Source organism: Rousettus aegyptiacus, unplaced genomic scaffold, assembly GCF_014176215.1.
Source record: "Rousettus aegyptiacus isolate mRouAeg1 unplaced genomic scaffold, mRouAeg1.p scaffold_m13_p_2, whole genome shotgun sequence".
Classification (NCBI taxonomy): Eukaryota; Metazoa; Chordata; class Mammalia; order Chiroptera; family Pteropodidae; genus Rousettus; species Rousettus aegyptiacus.
Genome location: NW_023416295.1, coordinates 150416293 through 150441734, shown reverse-complemented (window position 1 = coordinate 150441734; position 25442 = coordinate 150416293). Strand labels below are relative to the sequence as shown.

At 35.6% G+C, this 25442-nt stretch overlaps 1 protein-coding gene across 4 annotated transcripts in view; it reads left to right on the top strand.

Annotated features, from left to right (window-relative positions):
- The window catches only part of DERA (deoxyribose-phosphate aldolase), a 201262-nt gene that overhangs the window by 27135 nt on the left and 148685 nt on the right, over positions 1 to 25442 (top strand). For 3 of the 4 annotated variants that reach the window (XM_016140567.2, XM_016140566.2, XM_016140568.2), the window contains exons 3-6: positions 299 to 446; positions 1913 to 2008; positions 3918 to 4052; positions 16214 to 16342. In XM_016140567.2, coding sequence (XP_015996053.2) covers positions 299 to 446; positions 1913 to 2008; positions 3918 to 4052; positions 16214 to 16342 — 508 coding nt within the window. The remainder of the gene's footprint in view (positions 1 to 298; positions 447 to 1912; positions 2009 to 3917; positions 4053 to 16213; positions 16343 to 25442) is intronic. The other variant, XM_016140569.2, reaches the window with a different exon arrangement.

Here is a 25442-nt window from a genome sequence, read left to right as displayed (position 1 = left end):
GAGGGGCTCCTCGTGAATGAGATGGAGAAGTCAGATGTGGGGAAACTTGATTGCTTAGAGATTTCATTTTGGCATATCTATGGGAGAAAAAAAATTTAAGGCTACTCTCCCCCCTTTTATTTTATCCTGTGTAATGCTCTTCTTGAGCAATGTTTATATCATATATTAGAATGATATACCTTAGAACAGTATAGATGTCAGGTTTTAGCACACGTTTGTCTGATGATTCTCTACTAACTAACTGGATTGGAGATTAATTTATTTTTTAACATCGTTTTTTACTTTTTTCTCAAACCAGGCTGCTTGGCTCCTGAAAGCTGTTACCTTTATAGATCTTACTACACTTTCAGGCGATGACACATCGTCCAACATTCAAAGGCTTTGTTATAAAGCCAAGTATCCAATCCGAGAAGATCTCTTAAAAGCTTTAAATATGCAGGATAAAGGTAATGTCGTGTATATTATGTGGTGTTTACCTCTTTACAATACTGATTACTAAATCTAAGAGGACTCAGGACAAGATTCAGCTGCTAAAACTATAGCAACAATAAAATCCATGATTGCATTGCATACATAGACAAATAATTGAGATTCTTCTCTGAAAGATAGCAGGGAGAGAATCTGAGTCTCATTTTTAGGTCAGTTTTTTCCATTGTGGATTAAAGTTGCTGGGAGAGGGTTTCTTGATTTTTCTTTCCCGTTCTTTAGTTTTGGAAATTTTCTATCTAATGACTCTAAAAATGCTGATTCTGATTCCCTACCCACATGTGAAAAAGCCAGTCTCATTACTTAATAATTACATCTCATGCATAAAGTATTTTCTGTGAGTAAATGAAATACTGTTGAGAATAAAATGCAAATGGGAAACATTGCATGCTTGTATATTAGGTTAGATCTTTTGAAAAAAGTTTTATTCACTCCTTTAGTATACATGAAAGAGAGGACTTTCTAAAGTTGCCATAAGTTTAGAACCTTAATGTTTTTGAAATGGAAGAGACCTTTGAGAATCCATCACCTTATTTCTAAATGAGGAAAACGAGACATGGCAGGCAAAATGGTGTTTCCAAGACAATGTACCTTGTTACTTGCTGGGCTGGTTTCAGGAGCCAGGTCTTTCCAGGAAGTGTTGCTCCATGGTTCCTGAGTGCCTGTCTGTGATGAGTGCAACTGGAGATGTTGCATTGGCCTAATGCAGGTATTTTATTCCAAATAATTTGTATGTAACTTGCAGACCTAAAAAAACGCCACAGCTTTTGAAAAATATTTATGATGTTTCTTTTGAGTTGACGATAAAAACACCACCTGTTTATAGCACTTCGAGGTAACAACTTTGGGGGAGAGGGATAAAAAAAGTAACAACTTTGTATTAGTTTTATGGTATTATGTTATTGTTTTGTTTTATGGTGCCTATTCGATCTTTTAATTTTTATTTTAAGAGCCTATTCTTCAAAATGGGGGTTCCAGATTCATGCTTTATTATTTCTTGTAAAAGAAGAGAGATTAGTTAAGTCATTTTGCTATACCACCCTGTAAGTTTCACTTACTTTTTTCTTCATCCACTGTTTGTTTGAATGCTACAAAAATCTGGATTTTGTTATTTACATGAAAAATAAAATATTTTCACCAAGTTTACTATTTAGGGATTTTTAAAAAGTGATCTTGTTACCCTCACAGAACGATATATCACAGTTGTTTTATTCTAGGACTATAATGATGAGAAATTGATCCCTGTCCTCAAGAACTGGAAGGGAATGTGGAAAGTAGAAACCTTTTCATTTGCTGCAGCATCGCAGGGGAATTTTTTTCTCTCAGTTTGATTTCAGTCAGTGTTGTTCTATCAATAATAATTAAAACCATATTGTGCAAATCGAACTTCGCGTACAGAAGGCTGCTATGATTTCTTTTGTCATAGGCATCACTACGGCTGCTGTTTGTGTCTATCCTGCCCGTGTGTGTGATGCGGTGAAAGCACTAAAGGCTGCGGGCTGTACTATCCCAGTGGCAGCAGGTAAAATTGGTTTGACTTCTGTGGTTTTTCAGCACGTTCCCTGTCTTTAACTCAGGCACTTTGGGGTATTATATATAGTTTTATACTGTGACTTTAATTAGTTTTATATATTTAATTGGTTGTATTTGTTCATTCTTTTAGTATTTATAAATTGCCTTCAAGTAGCAAACATCGTACTAATTCTCAAGAATGTATCCCTGTCTTTAAGGAAACTTATTTGTTTAGGAGGAATAGTCAAGTTAAAGAAAAACATAATGCAGGATATGTAGTATAGTATATATGTGTAAAATATGATAATAACAATACACAGAAGGTACAGTTGTACCTCAGAACAGGGAGTGATTTATTCTGCAGAAATTGGTGACTCTCAGAGAGTAAGGGATGGCTTCACAGAGGAGACAATAAGCGCATTGGGTCTTCAAGGCTCAAGAGGAGTTTACAGTGTTGATAAGATAGGAAATAGCTTTTAGACAGAAGAACAAACAGATGTAGAGGCACAGAAACATGTTCAGGGTACTGAAATTGTTGGATCCTAAGGCAGGACAAAGCAGGACTGTGGGAGTTGAAGCTGGAGATCATATTGAGAGACCGCGCCCAGCTGTGGCATCTGGGCTGTGTTCGGGTGATGGGGAAAACACTGAAGGGTTTTAAACAGAGGCAGGCCATGATCAGCTTCATGACATACTGAGTACACATTAGAGAGGGTGAAATGGAGTTAGGGAGACTTACCACAGTCTGTGTGGGAAGTGTTGAGAGCCACCCCAAAGTTTGAAAGATAAAGAAGAGAGGGTATGTTTAAGGGTTATTGGCTAAGATAGACACAGTAGGACTTGGCATGAGGAAAAGAAAAGTCTGTTTAAAAGAGCTTCAGTGTAAATGCGTGCGTGTGTGTGTGTGTTTGTGTGTGCGTGCACCTGCCTCTTACCAGATGGATGGACAGACATAAAATTAAATTCTACTTTTAAAAGATGTTAGAAGATATTTTGGTGCTTTAAAAAAGAAGTCTATAAAGATCATTAATTTATTTTATTAGAAATACATCAAAACAATAGAGTATATAGTATGTATATATAACCAATTTGTGAAGATTCCCAAAGTATTTGGCAGCTACACCTTTATCAACCTTAATTTTTCATCATCCTCAGTCATTTTAGCTTTTCCTTTATACAATGGGGGGACGTGCTTTCCTCTGAGGTAGCAGATCCAAGGAATTTAATGACCTCAAAGAAACACAGAAGGTTATCTTTAGATTCCTGGATGTAATTAAGGAAGCGCATGTAAAAATTGTTAATATTTTTTCAAAAGTGTAGTTGTATGTCCACTTTCCTTTTATTTATGCTTGGCTTTGTTCTTCCCAGCTCTGCCCCTGTCCCAGTTCTGTGGACTAATCAGGTGCTTTTCCTCCTGCCATTTTCTTCCCTTTAGTCCCATCTGCCTGGCTGGTTGTTTTAAGATTGGCAGTGGGAGGCACCTACATTTCAGTTTGGTTGCAACAGCTAAAAACGTGGTTGGTAAATCAAGGATACAGTGATGGTCAACTGATCGAGTAGTATCTAGAATTATTAGTGTCCAGCAAGACAGGACTACAGCTACTATTTTATGAGCATCAGTGTGATGATAACATATATTTTTTAATTGCCATTTACTCAGAGAACCCTCATGGTCATCTCTGAAACAATTTAATTTCAGGTCTTCTAAAGGATAAAATGCTAATATCTGGCCTAACACCAGTACTGTATAAGATAACATTCTGTTTCTTCATACTTAACTTTTCAGGATATTCATGAAGTTCTTAAGTGTCATTAATGCTTTGGTCTCTAAATGCTGAATTTTTTGTCTGAAATTCTTCATTGAGATACGGACCAATTGAAATTCCTTCCTTTCCTTTTTTCTCTTTTGTCTATACTAGTGGCTACTGGCTTTCCAGCTGGACAGACTCATCTAAAAACAAGATTAGAAGAGATCAGATTAGCTGTTGAAGATGGAGCTATGGAAATTGATGTGGTAATTAACAGAACCTTGGTGCTGACAGGCCAATGGGAAGGTAGGTGTATGTCCTTACCTATCAGAGAGACACAGTTCTTCCCTGGTGGATCGAATAGTGGCAATTTAGTAATAGACAGCACGTTTTGGAAGTCACTAATCTAGATTACAAGTCACTGGATCAGAGAGTGAATCTAGGAGAAAACCTGGCCAGGGATTACTCATCCTTTCGCCCCTCATAAATCTAGAAAGTTGCCTACCTGTATGAGTTTTTTTAAATCCTTTGAGTGCTTAGGTGAATAGTTAGTTCCATGCAATAAATTAACTTTTATTCTGTTCTGTATTGTTTTGTTACTCAGTACATAAATCACTCCAGGCAAGTCTTTTATGCAAAGTTTATTTTAATATGGTAGAGGAAAATTTCTTTTTTTATGTTAATCTTTGTAGATTTTTAAGATGTGAAATTATTAATAAGTCTAGATCTGTTTTTACTCCTATTATTCTTGCACATAGCGCCTGTGAATATTATTTCATATTCACCTTTGAGATTCATGATTTACTGTCACAGATTATAATAAGATGTCACCCATTCCAGTAAAAAGCTATTGTTTTTTATAACTAGATAGTAAAGAAATAGATTTTACCTGTCTTAAAAATATTTTATAGACTAGAGATCATTGATAACTAAAATAAGTACAATGCTCTATTTCATAAAAACTTATTATAATAAGTAGTTTAACTAAAAGTTTTTAACAATATCATAAGATAAAACCAGAATACTATACTATCTCTTTAGATATGTGAACACCAAATAAAAGGCATATTTAATTCTAATTATGGAGGTTATCCCTGCTCACTGTTAAAAACAGAAATTCCAGCCAGTAAAAAAGGAAATGGACTTTCCACTTGATCTTATCCCCTAGAAATAATACCCGATAAGACTGCAATCTACAACTTTCCAGACTTACACACACACACACACACACACACACGCAATTCCCACCCTTTTTTAAAGTTTAAATAAAAATGAGATTATATCTAATATATTTTTTTCTTAACCTGTTTATTGGAGTTGCCAATATCTTATGGGTGGATATCTTTCTCTAACTTTATCTATCAATCCATCTGTCTTATCACCTGTAAATCTTAATTCCATTGTTTATCCAAGAATTGTTTTTGGTTATGGAGTAGCAAAGATGCAGTCAGTCAAGGATTTTATTCTCTTAAATAAAGTCTGGAGGTTGGTATTTCAGAGGTATTGTGGCAGGCCCACAAGTCCTTGGAGACCTATGCTGTTTTTGTCTTCCACTTCTAAAACGTGTGGCTTCTACTCTCATGTTCAAGGGCACTTCATTATTTCAATTTTTGAAGCTCCAGTCTTTATACTCATCTGCTAGACAACAGGAAAAAAGGGCTCATCCTATTCCAAAATCTCACATACTTTTGCTCATACCTCATTGGCTCAAACTGAGTTCCATGGCCATGTGTGGCTACAACTGAAGCTGGAAAATGTAGTTTTATCACTTGGAATTTTAGCTACATTTCTGTACATTGTTAGTCAGTTAGATGGCATACATTTTTGTGCCCAGATGGAGAGGAATGAGAGAAGTACTGGCAGAGAAGGATGGTGTGCCATAATGAGATAAACACGGTAAGATAGTAAAAAGCTTACGTAATAGCAAAGGATCAGGCAAAACAACAACAACAACAAAGGTTAAATAAGAAGATATACATTGAAGTCAAAAGGCACAACAGTGTGGACCAGTAACTGTGGGGCAAGTCATCTCTGAGATTGCATCACTGAGACAATCACTGTGTTCCGAGATAATAATATCAGAGATACAACAGTTTGAATGATCAAAAAAAATAAAAAAGAAAGAAAGAAAAATAATTTGAGGCCATTCTCACTCTCACTGCCTTACATTCCCTTTATACTCATCAACATTTTTAGTCCTTGCCAGGTTTAAGTTTTTGACAGTTCACATATACCTTTTTGTGCTTTTGATTTTTGTTTCTTTTCTTACGGTCCATTTGTGTTTTGGCCAATTGTAATCATTCTTAAAAGGCCTATTTTAAACAGATGTCCCTTGTTTTGATATATTAATTCCACTTGTCTGTTTTTAGTTACAGATTTTAGTTAAGAGCTAAGGCTAGAGAAAGAGAAAATAAAATTTAGGTAAGCATTGAAATCTGGAAATAAATTTTGTGATTTGGTTAGATAAAAAACTATATGCCCTTTATGTCTTTTATTAAGAGCTGTAGATTTAGAAGTATAGTTTATATTATAACTTGTGTTTTTGTCTCTAGAATACTGCTAATTGAAAATTAAATACAATAGGAGAAGGGTTTTGATGTAATTGGCAATCCTTAATGAACTAGGAATGGTTGTTTTTAAGAACTGATTATTTCCCAATAACAGACATTCATGCAAAATATAATAACATGTCTTTGTCCTAGACCATACTTTTCTATTAACCCTTTTGTATGGTGTTAATAACCTCTTGACCCAAGACAAATTGAAAAAGAACATTTAATACTAGAAATTTAATTCTAAATAGAAATCTGCAATGACCTAGGACTTCTTCCACTGCAGTATTTTGTCTTAGTTTCGGTTCTCAACCTGATTGCATATTGTATCTTTCGGTGTCATGTTTTAATATTAGCTGTTTACTAAAATATAAGCCTAAAATTGATTTCTTGCAATTTGCTCATGGAAATGTCTGTTGGGCTATTACACGTTCAAATCCAGGTCTCTCTTCTCTGTGTGCTGAGGTGTATGTAGGATACTGGTTAAAGCACAAAACGAAGCATTCTGTTTTTAAAATCTGGCATTCAGAGTGGATCTTAATTATTTCTCATGGTTACAAGGATCCACAGTTTAGAGTATGAACTCAAAGAGGAGACCGTAGGGTGCTCATATTTTTCTTCCTGGATTCTCCTTGGTGATGATGTAAAATCTCTACTTTCCTCAATCCTCTAACTCTTCCACCCACCTTGAGGCTCCTTCCCTCTTAGCAAGCAGATGGCCTACCTACCTGCTGCTTGTCAGAGAAAATGGGAACCATTACGCAGGAACTCCCTCGAGGTCCTTGCACCAGCTCCGCTTCCGTCTTATCTCTTCCTCTGTTAAGTCCAGTCCCTCTGTTGTGCTGTGGCTCTCATCTCCTCCGTTCTCAGAGCCCCTACTCCATTCGTTGGCCATTTTTTCTCCTGTATCTTCAGCCAAACTTCCTCTCAAAGTCTGCACTCTCTCCCTGGGAAAGCTCACGTCGTGTCTGATCTCACCGGTATTCCCTATGCCTAAGACTACCAAACCTCTTGAATGTTGGAATTGTGTCTGCCCGACTCCAGAACTCATATTCCATTTCCCCACTAAACACTGTTGTTTTTCATTGGCCATTTTTACATAAGTAGACATTCGAAATCTAAATCATGACCAAAACAGAGAATCTAGCCATTTTAGAAAGAAATTTATTTAAAAATATTTTCATTCCCCCTGACTTTAACACTTTCTGTTAAATACAATTTAATATCAGGACTGTTGTATTCATAACTCCATTATCCTGGAAAGAGTGATTCTCTCAGGCACTGCTGCAATCTCCAAGATGACTTGCCCCACAGCTAATGATCCAGACTGTTTTGCTCTTTGATTTCATATGTCTTTTCATTTAAATATTTCTGTTATTGTTGTTTGGCCTGGTCCTTTGCTGTTAAGCTTTTTACTGTCAGATGCTGTTTAGCTCATATGGCACACTGTGCTTCCCTGCCGGATCTGCCCTCAGTCCTTCCCATCTAGGCACAGAAATGTATACCACTGACTTACACTCGGACAGTAGTTTTAACTGGCTGGGGTGTGGAATGTATTGCTGGTTCTCAGAAATACTGGATAATCACTTTCAAATTATTGGCCCCAACTCTTCTCCTTCTCACAGAGTCTTGCACTGCTCCTCCCCGCCCCTCTCCCCCACGCCTCCAGGTATATATAATATCAGAACTGGGGGTTGGATGTGAGAGAATACGCTCCTATACTGTGAAAATCACTCCAGGTGATTTTGATTCCACCCGCACACCCAATCTTCACCATTCCATAAGTCCTGTGGAGAAGCTCTAATTTAGAACATTAAAAAAAAAAAAAACATACTTCTAGTTCTTGGTTCTACATGATTTAAGTGTAGGATAATTGAAGCATTGTTAAGTTTACGTATTGATTAATTAGTACAAATTGTATTTCCCATGAATTTCTATTTATTTAGCCTGACTCTGCAGTTAACTGTAAACGGGATGCTTAAGGAATACAGTGTTAGACTCTGGTGACATTTATTTCTCTGTTCTTCATAAAAAGGCAGTTCTCTTCTCCCTGGGGAGTCTGTGCTTTGGGATGAAGATAGCAGCTTGGGGTGGGGTGGAATGGGGAGGGGCTGTGCTGGACTGTGAGAGAGGTGGGGACCCCCAGGCAGCCAGACAGGCCAGTGATCACTGGGTCAGTCAGACCCAGAACGTATACACTGTGGAGTAAAAAGGGAGGATAGCACTGGGGAACGGGAACAGTTGAGAGTGGGGTCTCCTTGGTTGGAATCCTGGTGCCACCATTAGTAGGTATGTTCTCTTGGGCAGGTTGCTTCTCCGTGCCTTCTGATCCTTCTCTGTAAAATAGCATTAATGGCATGTGCTTCACAGGGTTATAACAGGGATTAGGTTAGATAATGTGTGTAAATGGATCATCCTGGTGCTTGGCCCAGATGACTCCCTCCGGGCCAACCGCAGTTTCTTCTCTTTCCCCCTCCTCCTTCTGTTGATGAAAATATGTTGTCAAGGGAAGTGACCATATAACACATATATTGAGTAAATGAGGTGGAACTCTAAGGACTTGGGATTTAGTCTTTGTAATTTTGCTAATTTATACCTAGTTGTTGGGCAAAAACTTCACTTTTCTCTGCCTCTATTTAAATAAGCTACCAGTGGGGCGGGGGAGCAGGGGGAGGTTGGCGGTAGTGGTGGATAAGACCTAAGACTAAAGGATTCTTACAGCCCTTTAAAACTGTAATGACTTGTGATTTTATATCTGGTGTTTTCATTGTCCGTGAGTATTATTCCCATAAGTGCTTGTAATATGGTATTTTTTTTTAAGATGATATTGAAGTTGACATCCAAGTTGCGTTCCTTAAATGGTTCTTTGAAGAAAGCATTCACTAGAGGGCTTCGTCATCTCATAATTTTTACCAAACAGGTTTTGAAAATTAAATATATTCTATGCTCTGTAAATATGCAGAGGTGTTCATTTTTTCACTTTTTTATGACCTCTCTCTGCTGCATATATGTACTTAACATATTACCAGTGACATGGAAGTGCTATCAGATTCCGCCTCATTTAGGAATCTTCCAGTTTCTTGAGCTCAGGACTTTACTAGTATTTGGAAACTCATTTCACACAGGAGCACCAACAGACATGACTCCAAAGGTGACATCATCTGTGACATTTTTCCAGAATACTATATTCAGTGTCACAGTTGGAGCTATTGTTTGTCTCCTGTATCTAGAGTCTCATGTGCCTTCCACCCCCTTCAGTTCTTCAGCCCCCAGTTTCTCTCCTAGACTTGGTTTGTGGAGTACACGCCTTCTACGCAGCAAGAATTTTAGAGTGAGAGAATGAAGTATTCGGGCCAATGCCAGAGTCTATTATTGTGCCTTATGCAAGTGGATCCTGAAAATCTTGAATCAGGGCAACAATTCATTTTTATTATTTGCTTATCTTTATACAATAAGGATGGCAGAAAGAACATCCCTTAGGAGAAATTGCTATTTTTCTTTGGTTGGTAGAGCTGTTAATCATAAGTCATGAGAAAAGCAATCTCTAATTCTATAGATACTTTTTGGGGAGGAATCACATAATCCATAATCTATGCTTTCTCAGTTTTAGGGGTTGTTTATAATGGGAGAATTCTGGAGATACTTACAGCAGCTGTATGCTTTTATGGTTTTTGTTTTTATGCTCCAATTCTTCAAAACTTCAAATAATATTGACAAAAATGTGTGTTTTATTTCTTGTAGGTTATTTTAGTACCTGATGTTTTAGCTCATCTTGGTTCTAGTCGTACAAGAATAATTAGTTGCCTTGGTGGATGAAAACTGTTCTTGAACATTTTGTGACTTTTTTAGTTTAAAAGGTTGCTGTACACTTTTATATTAAGTGTTTTACTGTACATATAATTATCTTAAGGGTTATTTTTCAGGCCTTTCTTGTGCAGTGTTGAACATCTTTCAGGTACTTAAAAAATAATTGCTTAGATATGTTCGTTAACAATTATTTTTTAAGTGCCTTTGAATAGCATAAAATATAAAAAGAAATCTATTTTATGACTTCTAGATAGGAAATATAGTCTTTAAACACTTAGATTCTTACTTAAATCATAATTTCTTTACGTGATAGCTTCGCTAACATAGTTTTCTGTCTTTGGCTATGCTTTTTCAGAAAACTTAACAGATTGCCAATATCATCACGATTAAGAATATATTTTCCTTTAAAATGGAGAGAAACAAGATGATTTTAAACAGAGAAAAGTAAAATACTATATATAGATGCAGCCCCCCTGCCGACATGGGGAGGCAGAAGGTAGAGCCAGTTTCAACTTGTTTTGGATGCTGTTTAAAACGGATGCAGTGTGGCCCCCTCCACTCCTTGGATCTACGTTCTCATGCACACAGGCCTTTCCAGGTGTGGCTAAGTTCTCTGATTCCTGTCAGTGAACGTTCCGCCAGCACAGCCTCACTTGTTTTTCAGCTAGGAATGACGAGCAGAAGGTCAGGTTATGACCTCCATTTCTCCTCATCGGTGTGGCAATAGTAGGAGGGATAAGTGGGGACAGACAGGAGACAACCCCTCTGCTGGTTGAGACACAATATTGATTAAGCATCTACAATGTAATATATCCTGGGTTTCTAGTACACCCACTTCTGCTACTCCTGAAAACCTCATTATAAGTCAAAGCATTTATTATCAGGTTTTTAATGTGACATCACTATGCCAGCCACTTCTCTGGATATGTGTTTTGTTAAATTTTGCATTATTCTGACTAATTTGCAGTCGTAGTGTTTGAATTCCATTTTCATTTGTCAGTCATCTTTTATAATAGCCTTCTAAATTATTATTTTTCTGGTACGTGCAAGAATTGTTTTTCCCTTTCTTTTTTTTAAGGGGGATTTTCAGTTTCTGTAATGTTTGAAATTTTAACAATTTATATGTATTATATGTGAGTATGTGAACAGAAAACTTAATAAGTACTCCAGGGAATAAGGTCCTGATGTATGCAAAGATTTAACTGTAGGATGTTTGCTAAATTAACATTTATAAGAGCAAAAAATCTGAAACATTAAATATCCAATAATAGAAAAATGGTTGAATAAATTATTTATGACCGTGCAATGGAAGATTGTACAGGGATGTTATTGTTTCTAAATCTTCTCAGTGGACAGATCTAGGAAATATGTGAATGTTGACGTACACACTATGCACTCAATAATCACATATACATACATCTGTATCTGTTCATTTATATATCTATCTTTATATCTTTATTAGAACTCATGAGTTCACACGGGTAACTCCCATTACAAGCCAACATCACATGATTTATTTTCAACCTCTTCCTTTCTATATTTATTCCCCTCTTTCTTGTCAGTGAGAAATCTTGGTCCCATTATCCTCAGTATATTTCCTTATTTGATCAATTTCCTTGTGTATAGCAGTTTCTTGACCATGTGGGCTGTCTCCCTGGCCCACTACCATGAATTCAGGTTGGTTACATTCACCAAGTTCTCCAGACTCCAAGCCCCCACTGACGAGCTTGTCTCTTGATGTGTAGAAAACATTTTGAGAATTTTTGAAGGAAGGTAATGGGAAAATTTAGGGAGAGTAATTATTTTGCATGAAGAATATTTTGGAAGGAGGATCTCTTAAACTTATTACTGCGCTTGGAATTCTCTCCACATGTTTAGTTTAGTAGCAAAGATATAAATCCACACCTTGCTGCCGTCCTTTCCTGCTAATGTAGGGGGGAAATCCACCCTTTAGTTTTTCCATTGTATTGCTTGTTTATATTGAAAGGAAAGTGACAGTTGAGTATGATAAAGACATTATGATTTTAGATTGATTGGGTTACATTTCAGCCATCAAGTCATCTGATTTACATTTATCTTCTATCTAGTTTCGAAGGTGTCCATCATTGTGATACCACAGTGCCCCAAACTACCCTCTAACAATGCTTCCTGTGGCTTCCATGGCTTGTGTTGGAGTAAGATGGTCTATTTTTCTTATATGTAAGATCTGTAATTTTAAATGTGCTATCACAGGTATTAGGACAGTGCTTGCTTTGTTTTGTGTTTTAAAGTTATTTTTGCATTTCTGGAAGTATATAAGGAAAAATATGGAAAACTAGTATTGAAGGATTAACTGCTTAGTATATGCCCAATGCTGTTCTAGCCACATGTATTATTTTATTTCATCTTCACAAAAATATATGAGCACACTATGGGTCCCTAAGGAATTAGGCTTAGAAAAAATGAGTAATTCCTACAAGTTTGTAAGTAGCCCAGACTGTCTTATTATCCCAGGAGTCCGTGCTATCTAAAGTAGTATGGACTCTGAGTTAAAAAAAAAAAAAAAAAAAAAAACTTGTTTGTGATATAGTAAACTTTTCCTCTCCAGTCCGCCGACTGCTCTTCCAGTGCCCCAAAGAAGTTGTATCTTATGTTCTTTACGAAACATAGATCATGGTGTTCTCTCCTTTCATCAGTCCCTCTGGACTCTGTACCTAATGAGCACTCAGCGATAACAGTGGCAGCCCCGCCACCACTACCAGCAACAGGGAAACAAGCACTTTGTGTTCTTTCAGTGTTAACTATGGGCCATACTATCATTAGCACCTATTTAATGGTTGAAATAATTCCAGGAGATGTGCCGTACCTGTATTATCCCCATCTATTATCCGCATTTTATAGATGAGGAAACTGAGACAAAGGTTAGGTAACTTGCCCAGATCAAACAACAGATTTGTTTTATGGCTAGGATATGAACCCAGGGAGTCGGGACACCCACACTATTGTCTGCTGTACCATCCTTCCTTAGTAAATATTTGTTATGCTTGAGTTATGAGTTGAAAACTAATGAAACCAAGTTTGGTTAAGTTAAGCTGAAAAGGGATTTATTAGAGGACATACAGTAGCTCACTGCATTAGTAGGAAGCCTGGAGAACCAGGCTTGGAAAACAAGCAGGAGCATGAAAGACTGGAGAGAAAGAATATAGCCGGATTGAGTCATGGGAAGAGTTTGGTTATAGGGCCATTGCTGGTGCCACTGCCACGGACTAGAACGGGTACCATGGTTGCCAGCTGGTGGCCGCTGGGCTGTTGGACTCTTAGATCTGCTGCCATTGCTGATGGTACAATGCTAATAAAAATCTCGAAGTGTTCTTTTATCTTTGCATCACTCAGTAGGATTCAAAGGCCCAGGTAGAAGCGTTCACTTGATGGAGCCCAGGCCACATTTTAAAAAGGCCAGATTTGGTATGCTTTTTTATTTAATTGTTTTGGTATTCCTTGGGCAAAATAGTAATAGAAAGAAACAACAACTTTCCTAGTACTGAACTTCAAAGATTAAGATATTTGCTCAGAAAAACGTGACCCTCTTATGTGGTGAAATAGGCCAGTAAAATGATTTGAGGAGTTGGCAGTTAAAGAATGAGAAGGCACTGGCTGCATGTTTGTTAAGTCTAGTTAAGCTCTAAGTGATCATTTTGGTTCATTCTGTTTGGCTCATGGATTAAAGAGCATAACTTCCAGGTGGCTGATAATTGAGTCATAAAATACATCTGGCTTTTCTGGTTGATTTTAACTGTAGGTGAAGAAATTCACTGGGTATTTAAAGGTACTACTCTTTGGAAAAGGATGGTAGTTTGTCCATAAATATGATCAGGATCAGCATTTTAAGAATTTTGTTATACAGGCCAAAGTTCACTTTAACAGATACCATAATAAAACATGTTCAAGCCTTTTCTGATGGCTCATTGATCGTAAGCACTAATTCATATAAAATTTTTCAGCGCAGTACAAGGAGTTGGATCCAGCCATGATGCAAGATTTGATTTTTATCACACGACACTTAATGGAAACTCATTTTACTAGAATTCTGAGCTTAATAATGATTATACTTTTGAGTGCTTACAGTAAGCTAGGCAATGTGTAAAGTACTCTCTCTCTCTCTCTTTATATATATAGATATAGATAGATATAGATAGATATGTATACATATGTGTGTGTATGTATATATAGATATATATAGAGATACGTATACATATGTATCTATATATACATATGTATACGTATCTCTATATATGTATCTATATATAGATATTCTTTTATCCTCATAATAACCCTATAAAGTAAATGTTATTATTATTGACACTTAGGATGGTACAAAGAGAAATTACTTATCCAAGGTCACACAGTGATGGAATTGGGTTTGAAAGCCACATTTGTCTGACTCAAGCTTGCTTTTGATGGCAACACTGTACTGTGGGAGAAAATTCATTAATTAAATTACAAATTAACTCTGGATTAGCATTCTTGAATTTTCAGATTAAAAGATTTCCTTGTCACTAGTTCTTAGAGAACAATTTTCTCTTTTTAGATTCAGTAACTCAGGAAATGTCATTCCTTCTAAGATTCATTCTCTGAGTTTAAAGAATATAAATTGTTATTGTCACCTAGTCTTTTACTGTTTATGCTATTCTTATACATGTTGTCATATTGGATGTAGGGGTGAGATGTTTTCTCACAGTTTAGGTAGGATAGGCAGGGTACGATAGGTGACGTGGCATCTCAAATCATCTCTAATGCTCAAAACTACTGATTGTTAGGGATTTGTGAAAATAATTGTTTCTTGAAAAACCTGCGGGTACGATCTTGGCAGCAACAAACACTGAACTTTACCAAGCATCTCATAATAGAATATTTGACTTTATTTGTATTCAGTTTTCACTTTCAAGCTTCAAATTTTCAGGTTTTCTAGGATTGGGAAAACAGGTTTTATTCTTTTATTCTTTCATGGATTTGACTGAGTTTGCTATCTTTCAAGTTTTTTTTATATGTACATTAGGGAACCTATGAATTACAGAACTCTCATCTTAGCATTAAAAAATGCTTACCCTTACCCTAACCTTTATTATGAATGTTTCTTTCCTGCTCAGTTTAGTCTGTGTGGTTGTAAAACTTCCCATGAAACACACATACAGAAAAAAAAAGTTCTGATATTAGTCCTGATAATGTAGCAATAGCTTAAGTTCAAGAAATGAGTTTGTCCAACTTGATGCAGGGTGAGAGGCAAAATCCACTGGTGTCATGACAAAAGACTGCAAAATAATCTTTCAAAAATTTAATACTCATTATACTGGTTTTATTTACTAAAATTCTGTTCCTTTGAATATGAAATATTTTATCCCTCAATTTTAATTTTTTAACTACAGTTTTATTTAAATATATTTAATCAAACTGTTCTCAGGGTGCTATATGGAGCCCTAGAAAGCCAGATGCAGTTCTGGGGTCAGGAGTTAAATGGATTCAAGGCTGCATCTGTGAATCCCTCCATAGCTGGTTTTGTGCACATACTTCCAATACTACCTCACCACTTTTTAGTCATATATATAAAGACACATGCCCTGGCAGATAGTGGGACAAGCTGTTATGTCTTTATTGTCATTAGCAGAGCTCTCAGGAAAGACCTGCTTTATATTCTAACAAGGGAACTTATTATATGTGAATGGAAGAATTAACAAAGACCTGAGGAATTTTTTTTCTTTAGTTTAGAAAGTGGTACACTCCTGTATGTGTGTTAGATAAATTTCTTTTTTCTTCTAAGTAACTGTCATCTGGAAAAGGTGGAAATTATTTGTAATTTGCATGTCATTATAATGATATTTTAAAAGCTTCATGGCTCTGGACCTCAGGTCAGGGCTTAGAAACTGTTTCCTGGTAGCAAATTAAGCATTCCTTATTACAGGATGTGAACGGCAACAAAATGCTCTAGGCGATATTAAATTGGGGTGCTTTTTAGAAAGTGACAAATGTTTTACGTTTCCTAAACCTGAGATAGGTTCTACGAGCTCTAAATGGCTGCCAAGTTATGTTATCACTTGCCTGCTTTGTAACTGCCTCAATTATTTCCTTCTCCAGTCCTGTATGATGAGATTCGTCAGTTTCGCAAGGCCTGTGGGGAGGCTCATCTTAAAACCATCTTAGCAACAGGAGAACTTGGATCTCTAACTAATGTCTATAAAGCCAGTATGATAGCAATGATGGCAGGTAAGCATATTATATTCAAATGATGATATATATTGAATTGATGTGTTTAGGAGAAACAAGTAAGTGAAAACATTTGGCTGTTAGCTAAAAGTGCTAACCACTTGTTATGGTCACATAGTCTTTTATTTTTTATTGTGGGAGGGGTCAGATATTTTGTGACTACATGTACGGAGTGAGTGAGGTGTTCAGACACTTGGCTTTCTTCCACATTTTTTGATGGCATTTCATTGCTGCACTATCCTTGTAAGACAGTAGATGGCTCTCTTGTTAGTGAATTGCCTTCTGTGTTATTCTTTGATTATTCATTCATCAACATATGTTAGACAGAAATTTCTTTCACTCTGACATATTACTCTCTGTGAATTTAAATGTTTGATTTTTCTCAGAGATGATATATTTATATGGTTAAAGGCAACCTGTGCTTTTGTTTGTGTTAATTCTTTCTTTTTAAGTTTAGTACAGTACCATCGTACTTCCAAATGTAGGTTGACTTATTCTTTATCTAGATGGAAAGGAGATCTATCCATTCACACGTCCAAGCTTGAAACCCAGGAGTCGTGCCTGAGTGCTTCTTTTTCTCACCATCATATAAATCAGTGAACAATTCTTGAGCGTTCAACCTCTTTATCTAATATGTCTCCTCTCCATTCTGAGTGCTGCCGTTAGGCCACTGTCATTTCCCACGTGGGTCACTTTCACAGTCTCCTAACTAGTTTCCCTGTCTGTACTTTTGGTCCCTTCCAACCTGTCCTCCACAGTGTTGCCAGAATGATCTCTTAAACATGCTAATTTGATTGTGGTAATGCTTTCTTGAAATACTTCAGTGGCTTTCCTTCATCTTTAAGGTAAACTAAAATTTTCAGCCTGATCTTTTAAAACTTTTATTTTATATTAGTTTCAGATATACAGTACATTGGGTAGACATTTTTACAGTTTATGAAGTGATCCCCGCGATTACTCTAGTACCCGTCTGGCTCTACACATAGCCCTTACAATCAGCCTGATTTTTAAAATGCTCCTTCCCAAGACCCTGCCTGTGCCTGTCATTTCCTCATTCCCCCTTCACACCATGCTCCAGCTCTGTGGAATTACTTGCAGTTAGTTCTCTTTGGACGGCACTGTCTAACCCTTTGAGTCTTTGTGCTGTGCTCCCTGCCCTGAAATCTCTTTTGCCCAAATAACTTCTTAACATTTTCTGATTCAGCACAGATGTCACTCTCCTTAAAAATATCCCTGCCCGCCCCCCCCCCAAAAAAAAAAAAAAAAAAAGAATATTTCCCCAGTACTGCTTCCTCTCCCACCACTTGGTTCATTATCTGCTCTGTGTGCCCCCGTAGCATTCTGTTAAAGCCTCTATTAGATAACTTATTACATTATACACTAGACTGTGATTGAGTATTGAATTTCTAGGTGCCCTACTAGTGGATATGTGACTTCTCCTGTCTTAAATCTGTGCCTCAATGTAGTCACCCTCTAGGTTTTTATACTTGTGTACTTTGCGAATACTCTGTCAGACTTCGCATTGTTCCCTGGAACTCCACTGAAGATCAGCCTAAGAGGCACATTATAATGATAATATTGCTCTGGTCACTGCTCTATCTCCTGAAGATTTCTGCTCTACTTGTCTCATTTAGAGCAAAATTTCTGAAAACCTAAGGATAAGAAGGAATTGAACACTTGAAACAGTGGGTCATCTTCTACAATAATAGAAAACTCTCTGCAACTCTTAGGAATCTAGGAAAACCTCCTTGGAGTCATAAGTAGACAAAGAGTCTCCCTTTTCCTGCTTCTTACCAGAACAAAGGATTGTCAGCCCATAATGCTGTCATTTAGGCCACAGGGAAAGTGTAGTCATTCTGGGGCATCAGCCGACTCTATCCTAATCATTACACCTACTGCTCATGATAGGAACATGATATTAGGTCAGAATGCTTGGACGCCTCTGTTCTACCCTCTTCCTCACCCCATCCACAGACAAATATGTGACTAGACACACACTCTCTTTTGTCTCTTCCTGTCCACTGTATCTGTGTTCATGTTGTTGTCTATCTCTTTCGTTTCTTCACTTAATCAGTTGTCTATTGAGTACTTACTGTGAGTAATATAACTTGTATTTATGGAACGCTTTATCAAATACTTTAAAATGGTGTTTCTTCATCTTCATGTTAGCCCTGTAGTGGATGAAATTTAAGATCGAGTGACTTGTCTAAGGTCACAAAACTTAGGATCAATTATATTGGAACCCAGGTTTTCTGGCTGCAGCCTTATTTCTTTTTAACTTGTAACATAACTGTCTCCCAAGGCATCATTCTAGATCTTATTATGAATTAGATACAGTCTTTATGAAATATTATATTTGGAAACATCTAGCACATTTCTTGGCCCACAGGTTATGCATCCTATTCTGTTAAGAAGGTAGATAATAAAAATGAAATATTTTTTGAAGAATTTAAAAAATTTTTAAACATTGTGAAGTAAATTCATATTGCTTCCTATATCTGTGGTATTTAAATTTTTTAAGATGTTTTCTTAAAAAAATCAACTTCACCGAGGTAAATTTACACCTAATAAAGTTCAGGTGTTAAACGTACAGTGCGATGCATTTTGATAATTTTTATTTTCCATCATCCCAGAAATATCATTTGTGCCCCTTTGCTGTGAGTTCCACTTGTCTCACTTTCTACCCCAGTTGCTATAACTGATCTGATTTTGTCACTACAGATTAGCACTACATAATCAAACATGTGTAAGACTTTGTGCTTATCTCCCCCGTCCCCAAGTTAATAGCTGTGAGATCCATGTCGTTCCATAGATGAGTTTGGTTAGTATTCCATTTACACATATATTGAGTTGCTAAATTTATTGCTATAAAGTTGTTTTTAATATTCTCTTATTAGTCTAATGTCTATAGGATCTGTAGTTGTATCCTTTTTTATTTCAGATTACAGTCGTCGTTACTGGTGTTTTTTTGTTGTTGTTTTTTTCTTTTTGTTTTGTGTTTGGTAGAAAATGTCTTGCCTAGTGGTCTGCCAATTTTAATCATTTTAATAAACGAGTTTTTGCTTTATCTTTTTTTATTATTTAGTTAAAGATGTTTTTTTAATTTTCCTTAGACTTCTCTTATTACTCAGAATCTTACGAGTGCTATTTAGAATGAAGTATTTAATTTCCAAATATTTTCTGCTTTCCTAGATATCTTATTGTTGACTTATAATTTAAAATTCTTTTTTGATCAGAGACTATCATAAGAATTTTTTGTCTTTTGTAAATAATGAGACTAATTTTGTAGCACATTTTATGATATATTTAGGTATATGCTTCAAGTGCACTTGAAAAGAATCATGTGTACTTATAAATATTAGTGGTAGTGTTCTGTAAATGTCAATTAGATCAAGTTGGTTGGTAGCATTTTTCAGAACTGGTTTTGTTTTGGTTTGGTTTACTTGTTCTATTTAATACTGTGAGGGGTATTAAAATCTCCAAATATGATTGTCTCCTTGTCCCTTTAGTTCTGGGACAAGTTGGGAATATAAAAATACATTTTTCTAAATGTATTTTGGAGCACCGTTATTATTTATATACACTTTTAGGATTGTTAATTAGCACATTCATCATTATGACATGTTGCTCTTTATCTCTGATACTAGTTCTTGTCTGAAGATATAATTTGTTTCCTGTTAACCTAGCCATACCAGCTTTTTTGTGCTTACTGTTTGCATGGTATACCTTTTTTCATCCTTTTATTTTCAACCCGTCTGTGGTTATATATTTAAAGTTTATCTCCTGCAAGCAGTCTTTTTAAATCCATTATGATAATCTCTACTTTTTAACTGGAATGCTCTGTCCATTTACATTTCTCATATTATTGATATGATAGGATTTAAGTCTATCATCTTGAGATTTATTTCTTTTTCAGATCTATTTATTGTTTCATATTTAAAGCCACCTTTAGGATTCATCAAATAGTTTATAGTATTTCATTTTACTTTTTCTATTGGCTATTTTATATATATATATATATATATATATATATATATATATATATATATATATAAATTACTTCGTATTTTTTTAGTGATTTCTCTAGCAATTACAATATGCATCTTTATCACTGGCTACCTAGAATTAATATTGTTCCACTTTACATTTTATATGTTACAAATATAAGACCCTTACAATAGTTTCATTTACGCCCTCATCAGTCCTTAGAATTATTTTCATGTTCTTCTTCCATCTATGTTGTAAACTCCTTACAAGGATGCAATTTTTGTTTTAACAGTTATTTGTCGTTGAGGAAATTAAAAGAAAAAAACGAAGTGAAGCTAATCTTTTATATTTTTTCACATATCTATCATTTCCAACTTTATTTCCTCTCATAAGTCTGCTGGTGATTTATTCTCTCAAGTTCTGTTCATCTGCAAATATCTTTATTTTATCCCTGTGTTTCGAGGATAGTTTACTCTATATAGAGTTCTGGGTTGACTTTTATTTTTATTTCAGCACTTTAAACATATCATTCTATCCCTTGGAGTTTCATTTCTTTATTTTTTATTTTTATAAGTAATATTGCATCTTACTCTGACTGTGGTCAATCAGTATTTTCTCTTTATCAGTGTTTTTCCACCAGTTTGACCATGATGTGCCTAAGTATGTTTATATTCATAATTTATCTTGTCATTTTGATAGCCATTTAGATTATCGCAAAGATAATTCTCTGGAGAACGAGGAAGGTAGAGATATATAATTATGATAATTATGTTAGCTCAGTGTTATTCATCATTATAAGTAAAAATTTAGTTAACCAGAGTTTAGTTTGCATTTTTGGTCAACTAAATAATTTTTAGCCTAGTTTTGATTTAATCCTGTTTAGGAATCTTTCGAAATGTTTTAGAGGAAGGAGGATGATTGCTGGAGTAAGACGACTTGCACTCTTGTTCCATTTTACACATTTTTTGGCCTCGAGCAAATAAATCTAATTATCAATTCAATTAATGTATATGAATGCATTATAAACTATAAATTAAATATTTTGTAAGTCACTAAAAATTATTACTATACCCTCCTACCCCATTCCAACTCAGTAAGGAAGGAAACATAATTGAATATTTTTGCTTTCCTAGCCTATTACAAGGCATTATTCAGAACACCACTGTTCAAAACCATTTGGTGTAGCTTTAGGAAATATAAGATATTCATTCTGTACTTATTCCAAAGCTTAGTAAATTGATAGAATTGTTCAGTGAATCATAGACATGAACTTGTTTTGCCAACTTTTGACTCTGTCTTGAAAAAGAAAGGTGTAAAAAAATCTGATTAGTTGAGAATCACAATCAGATGTGGTCTAGTTAGTTTTTTTTTTTTAATTTTTTAAATTTATTTATTTATTTTTTATGATATGCTTCTCAGCTTTGTTTATTTGTTATCTCTCCTAATTCTTTTCTTTTGGGAACTATAGCAGCCACCTCAACTCTTTAGATGTATACCCAAATAAAATGTTATTTAAGTAAAGATCACTTATTCAGCAGCCACAATGATCCAGGATCAAGCCAGAAACCAGAAAAGAAAAGAAAATATTTTGAATAGATGAAATACATGTGATATAATCTATAATACAATAATAACAGCTATCATTTCTTGAGCACTTACTATATGCCAGGGACTATTTAAAGGGCTTACTATATATTTATATTTAATCTCTGCAACAACTCTTATTAGGTGTGTACTCTTCTATGGTAAAATAAGAACATCAGTTCAGAGGATATTTTTGCTTTTATTCTATATGGTCATTATTGATATTTGGAAATATTCCAAGTACTTCTGTCTTCGTTATATTATTTCCTTCATCTGTCATAATGTTCTACCCTCCCCTTAGCTGTTTTTAAAGATTTAAATGAAATTTCCATACTCTGGCAAATCTTTCAGGGATCCTCTAAAGTTGGAGTTAGTTAATTGTTTATAATGTTGTGCTCCTAAGACAGTTGTTAATACCAGTAGCATTTATCTGTATCATAGTATCATCATCAGTCATTCTATCTGTTAGATTTCTTGCAAAACTATGAACCTCCCTGAGGCCACGGACTAAATCTTACTTATTTGTATTCCCTGTAATTACTACTATGCCTGGAATCTCGGAGAGCCTGAGAAAATATTTTGGAATACACAAATAAACGAATGAATGGATGGATGGATAAATGAGTGAATGAAACAGAAAGGTAGAGATAAGGAAAAGTGAAAACAGGCAAAGTGAAATTTGAAGATTTAGATTCATTTTTCTAGCTGTGTCATAACTTCGCAAAGTTTGGATATGTTACTTTGAGAGCAAACTTTTATTTTCATGGGGCAAAAAGATAGATAATTTGTACCTTTGACAAGGAGATTGATTGTATATCCGTGGCGTTGTTTAGGTAATGCAAACAGTGGTACAACATATTAAAGGGTTGTGAGGATTCTGAAGTAGTTATGGAGGCAAGAAAGGATGAAGGAAAACTTTTTACCTTGGCTTTATGGTAAAAAAAAAAAAATGAATTCCATTTACATTAGCAGAAGTGTGAGAGAAATACCAATAAAGGAGGAGATGAAGTAGGAGTAAACAATTTGAGGGGAATATAATCAGGGAAGAGAAAGGAGAGCCATATTTTTTTCATCAAACTATGCAAGAGCAAGGTGATAGGAAGTAAGATAGAAAGGAAAACATGCTTAGAGGAAAGAGAAAACTAAAAGTGGGTCAGTGTACGGCTGAGGGATTTCAGCCCAGCAAATGCACACATTAAGAATAGTGCCAGAATGTGGAACAGTGGCTTTATCTTTCAGGAACGGAGGGCTGTTCGCACACAGGCAACAGTTAACAAGCTCTGCTCTGAAGTTATTCCAGACCTTATCTTTGGAAATAATGCAGGGATGATAAATAAGGTTGGAGTAGAAAAACACTAAAGATGCAATCATAATGTCATCAGGTTTGAATTGCTGATGAAGATCTGTGGGAAGAGTACTAACTCAAAAATATGGGGCTTGAGAAAAGCGGACCTTGAAGGAATGCGAAATGAGCTTTGAACTTGGCTGGGATTTTATAATATATAGGGGGCGGGGGGAAGGCAAGTAGGAACCAGGGGAGGGAATATTTGAAATTCAACTCAGTAAGATCAAAGTAATACACAGAAACAATAAGATGAAGCAGAGAAATAAAAGAAAGTATAAGGGAAGCCATTAAAAAAATAAAATAAAGGGAGGAAAAATAGTGGGGAACTTGCTATGACTGGAAGAAACCAAAATCCTAAAAAGATGTGGTAATTAATAGGAAATTAACTTCTACATTAAAAAAAAACATTTAAAAATCTTAAATATGAATTAAATATTAGTATAAATGACAATGTAAATTTATTTTTATAAAATTGTCACAGGTCACATTGAGTCCTTCATCTTAAGCTGCAAATCTTTGTATACTCAAGGACTATTGATCCAGATGGCACATCTGGACCCCTGCAGTGGTCTAAAAAATAAGATTTGCCTTCCATAGGAAACGGATTCTAATTTATGAGAAGGTATGCTGCAATTGAAAGCTCTTCACTGGGGAAGCATAAGAATATAGATGTGTATTACGTTAAGAGTTAAAGGATTTACAGTGTAAATTTATTTGCAGTTCCTTAAATTCTCTGAAAATTAAAGCTCTTAGAGGGCAAAAACTAATTTACCTTGATATCTCATTCAATGAGTAAATTTAAATTCAGACCCCCAAGCAGAAACTTCAGAAAGTTTACCCTCATTCACCCACATCCTCCCATCCTTTGTTGAGTACAAAATGAAGAGCTTCACAGAAGAGAGATGTTATGTTTTCTGGCCTCCCAGCAGTGCAGGAAATACTGATGGTGCATTTTGGTATACGCATAGCATTTTAAAGAAAAGGCGAAGTCTCTACATTTAAGCAGAAAGTGTTTTCTTTGCCTTCTCATGACTGGGCTCCTGAGGAGGAAAAAAGAAAATAAAAAGGAAAAGAAAGAGCTTGTACGCTTAGTTTTTTATGTTGTGTATACTAGTCTGTGTAAAATTTTACTGTGTGAAATTTTTAAAAATGTAACCTCCCTTATTCCAAACTCACATAACTGCCTTCTCCAGACCTAGTTCGCCTAGAGAAATTCATGGGCACACAGGCTAATACTTAGTAAGAGCCTAGGAAATGTTCGCTGATAGATTCAGGTAAAGGGGCATCAATAGATATAATTGTAAGCAACATGCATAAAATTCAATTTTAAAATCATATTTTCCCATTAAAACAAACCTTAAGCAATTTTTTTTTTTCTGAGTGAACTTCTGGTACATCGCATTAAACCTATAGAGATGTTTGCTCGTCTCTGAGATTCTGTTATTCATTTGTCTGTAATTTCTATCATATTAACTTTTGTTATTTATTCTTTAATTCTGTGCTAGGTAATTATTAGCACACTCTTAAATGCTGTGAAATTAGAATCCTTGAAAGGGTATACCCAATGTAGATATTTATCGAATGATAAAGTAAATAAAGGTTAATAAATCATGGGAAGTTAGTAGTTTATGTAATCATTTTGCAGTTGTCCTAATTGGGAAATAGGGGAAGTACCTTATCATCTTTTAGTAGATGAGAACCTTGAAGCTCAGAAGTTAAGTGACTAGATCAAGGTCACATATTAAGAACATAGCAGAATTCTAAAGGACTCTCGTTCTCCACCCAGCACGTGATTTGTATGTAACATATTATATATAAGCTGTATTTAACCTTTGGAAGCACAGATGTATTTCTAGTCATTGAATGAGTCATACTTTTCTATTGAGGACAAGAAATATAGGACAATAGGGACAAATGGTGTTTGGAGAAAAACTATAAGGGATGGTGGACATGAAATAACATGAAAGAGAAAAATAAAAGCAAGCCCTGGGGCCCACCCATGATAGACCTGCAGTAAAATCTTCGTTGAATGAAGAGGAGGGGTGCCAGGAGCACCCTCGCCTCAGGCAGCTTCACCGGCTCTGCGCATTGTCTCGTGGTGGTGCACTTGGCACATTAGCAGAGTCGTGATCTAACAACTGCAGCTTGGGTTCTGTACTAAAGTTCTTGTCTATTTTCATATTC